Raw genomic sequence first — 3099 nt, 5'->3', positions numbered from 1 at the left:
AGATAAGGGATCGGGGGACCCTGTCAAAGGCGTTCTCCATGTCAACGAAGGCCAGGTACAGAGGTTTATCCTTGGCTAGATATTTCTCCTGCAGCTGTCTCACTAGAAATATGGCATCAGTGGTGCTTTTACCTGGCACGAATCCAAACTGCATCTCATCTAAATTGATTTGCTCCCTAATTAGTTGGGCTATGACCCTCTCCGTAACTTTCATAACCTGATCTAACAGCTTGATACCTCTGTAATTATTTGTATCTAAAGCGTCACCTTTACCTTTGTAGCAGTTTACTATGGTGCTGCTACACCAGTCATTGGGTATGACTCCTTCGTGTATCACCTGGTTCGTAATACGGGTGACTAGGCTGTAGCCAACACTGCCAGATATTTTGAGCTACATATATATATATCTTAGAGATAAAAAGAGAAAACGGAATGTGCTAACAAAAGACTTTATATTACCACAACAATTGTTTCATCTTCAAGATGCAGTTCTCCCTTACGGGCATGGAACAATCGGCATAAGACATCAATGAAGCTTTATAAGCTTCATAAATTGACTCAGTCACAGCCTACAGGCATGGCTTAAAGGATAAAGGCATTCACCTTGATGTCCTGAGTTTAATCTCAGACAAAACGTTAACGTGAACTCACAAGACACCTGAAGAAGGCTGAAACATACAGTCATGCCTCCACCTATGTGTTTATTCATGCATAAAATAATATGTATTACTTTCAAACTTTAACACAAGACCATTGGGGGGAAGGGGTAAGTTGAATACATCAACCCCAGTGCTCAACTGGTACTTATTTTATCAACCCTGAAAGGATGAAAAGCAATGTCGACCTCGACAGAATTTGAACTCAGATTCTAAAGACAGACAAAAGGCTGCAAAGCATTTTGCTCGACATGCTAACGATCCGGATAGCTCGTTACCGTTTATATATATAAAGTAATATATATTAATTGCTAGCAGGGACATCGTATTTCATTATGCAACCGAAATACAGTACCAAGTATACTAAAGGCTTTATAAGTTAATACTTGTCCTACCTGTGTTAGCAGTGCAATTAAATTAATTTTTAAAGTTATCTCTACAGTTTGAATATTTGCATAAAAAGTTCAGAAATTTCTATAGAAGACATCGTTTTTAGCACTGGAATAATTTTTACAGATTTTCACCTGCATGAACGCATTTGTGTTTAGTCAAGGTGTTTCCATGAGAGAATGATTTACCACAGATATCACAGCGATAAGGTTTTTCACCTGTATGAATACGTTTGTGTGTCGTTAAGCTACCTGTTTGCGAGAATGCTTTGCCACAAATATCGCAATGATGCGGCTTCTCACCTGTATGAATGCTTTTGTGAGTCGTTAAATGATGCGCCCGAGAGAATGCTTTACCGCAGACATCACAGTGATATGGTTTCTCTCCAGTATGAATGTTTCTGTGAGTAGACAAGTGGTGGCTCCGTGAGAAGGATTTATGACAGATGTCGCAGAAGTACGGTTTCTCACCAGTATGAATGCGTTTATGGTTATTCAACACGTGGCTTCCAGTGAACGATTTACCACAGATATCACAGTGATATGGTTTCTCTCCCGTGTGAATACGTTTATGCATGGTTACTTGATTGCCTTGGGAAAATGATTTACCACAGATATCACAATGATATGGTTTCTCTCCTGTATGAATGCGTTTATGAGCTGTCAAATCACCGCTCTGCGAGAAAAACTTACCACAGATATCACAACGATATGGTTTCTCTCCAGTATGAATACGTTTATGAATGGTCAAAGTGCTTCTTCCAGTGAACGATTTTCCGCAGATATCACAGTGATATGGTTTTTCACCTGTATGTATTCGTCTGTGAGTCATTAAGTTACCTTTGTGTGCAAATGACTTTTTACAGATATCACAGTGATATACAGGTTTCCCCATTTCTGTCAAAATTTTTCAGAAAAACTTATATACTTTTACTCTGTGTCTTACATTTAACATGGTACCCAGTAAATTCATTTGCCATAATTTCTCATTTTTCACCCCAAAAATATGAACATTTGTTCCTAGTTTCTGTTATCATCTTTTTATTCCCAACAAACAGTTCTGCGGCCTTATTTCCATCAATTGTGGTCGTCATGGGAATCTGGTGGTGCCAAAAAACTCCTTGGTAAATTTGTCCAGATTTAATTAAAATACAAAACCGTTATGATGACGTCATCGTCTGTTAATCTGAAACGATAAAGAAACAGAAGGGGATAGGAATGTAGTACTCAATAAATAGGATATACTGTATTTTAACGTGTATATGGAAACCTTTTTTGCCATATGTTCTGCAGCTGTTGTTTCCATGAAATTATTTAATGTTACAGCCCTAACTCCGAATCAATTTCCTTTCGCATTTTTTAAGCACCTAAAATGCGAAAGGAAATATAAAAACTTTCTCTTTCTATTCAATATTAAAATGTGGGGAAATACGAAAAATTGGAATGGTGTAGCAAAGACAAAACGAAACAATGAAAGATTTCGATATCGAAACTTAAAAAACATTTATTTTATGTCACAGTGGATACATCAAAAGAGATGTAGCTATAACGATACACATATAATTGTTTGTGATTTGAGAACAAAGCCTGTAATTTCAGGACAGGAGTTTCTTGACTGGGACTTAATAATATCGACCCCCGGGAGGGAATGATTAAAGGTAAGGCTGATTTCTGCTGGATACGAACTCAAATACTGGAAATTACGATTCAGTTATGAGATTTAGGCCAAGGTGGAAAAGAAGAATGCAACGAAGAAAGAACTGGGAGCGAATTATGGTCTGTGAGTTATAACAACATCAGACATTCAGCTAAGATCGCTTCCCAATCACATGGTTCCAGGTTCAGTCCCACTGCGTGGTACTTTGGGCAAGTGTCTTCTACTATAGCCTTGGGCTGACTGAAGCCTTGTGAATGGATTTGGTAGACGGAAATTGAAAGGTAGAATTATACTTCACGCACGACATATAATCCCTCGTAATTTAATTCATACGACTATGCAAAAATTTTGTGAAAATTCCTAAAAATAAAGAATTTATGAGGGGTTTATATGCCCT

At 37.7% G+C, this 3099-nt stretch overlaps 1 protein-coding gene across 1 annotated transcript; it reads right to left on the bottom strand.

Annotated features, from left to right (window-relative positions):
* Nucleotides 1–6: 6 nt before the first annotated feature.
* LOC128251154 (zinc finger protein 98-like) lies at nt 7–2225 on the bottom strand. The gene has a single exon (XM_052977640.1). The coding sequence runs from the start codon at nt 1938–1940 to the stop codon at nt 1167–1169; it is 774 nt and encodes a 257-aa protein (XP_052833600.1). The 5' UTR covers nt 1941–2225; the 3' UTR covers nt 7–1166.
* Between the last annotated feature and the right edge of the window lie 874 nt (nt 2226–3099).

The sequence above is a fragment of the Octopus bimaculoides genome, chromosome 28, assembly GCF_001194135.2.
Source record: "Octopus bimaculoides isolate UCB-OBI-ISO-001 chromosome 28, ASM119413v2, whole genome shotgun sequence".
Lineage (NCBI taxonomy): Eukaryota > Metazoa > Mollusca > Cephalopoda > Octopoda > Octopodidae > Octopus > Octopus bimaculoides.
This window is presented reverse-complemented; position numbering and strand designations above follow the sequence as displayed.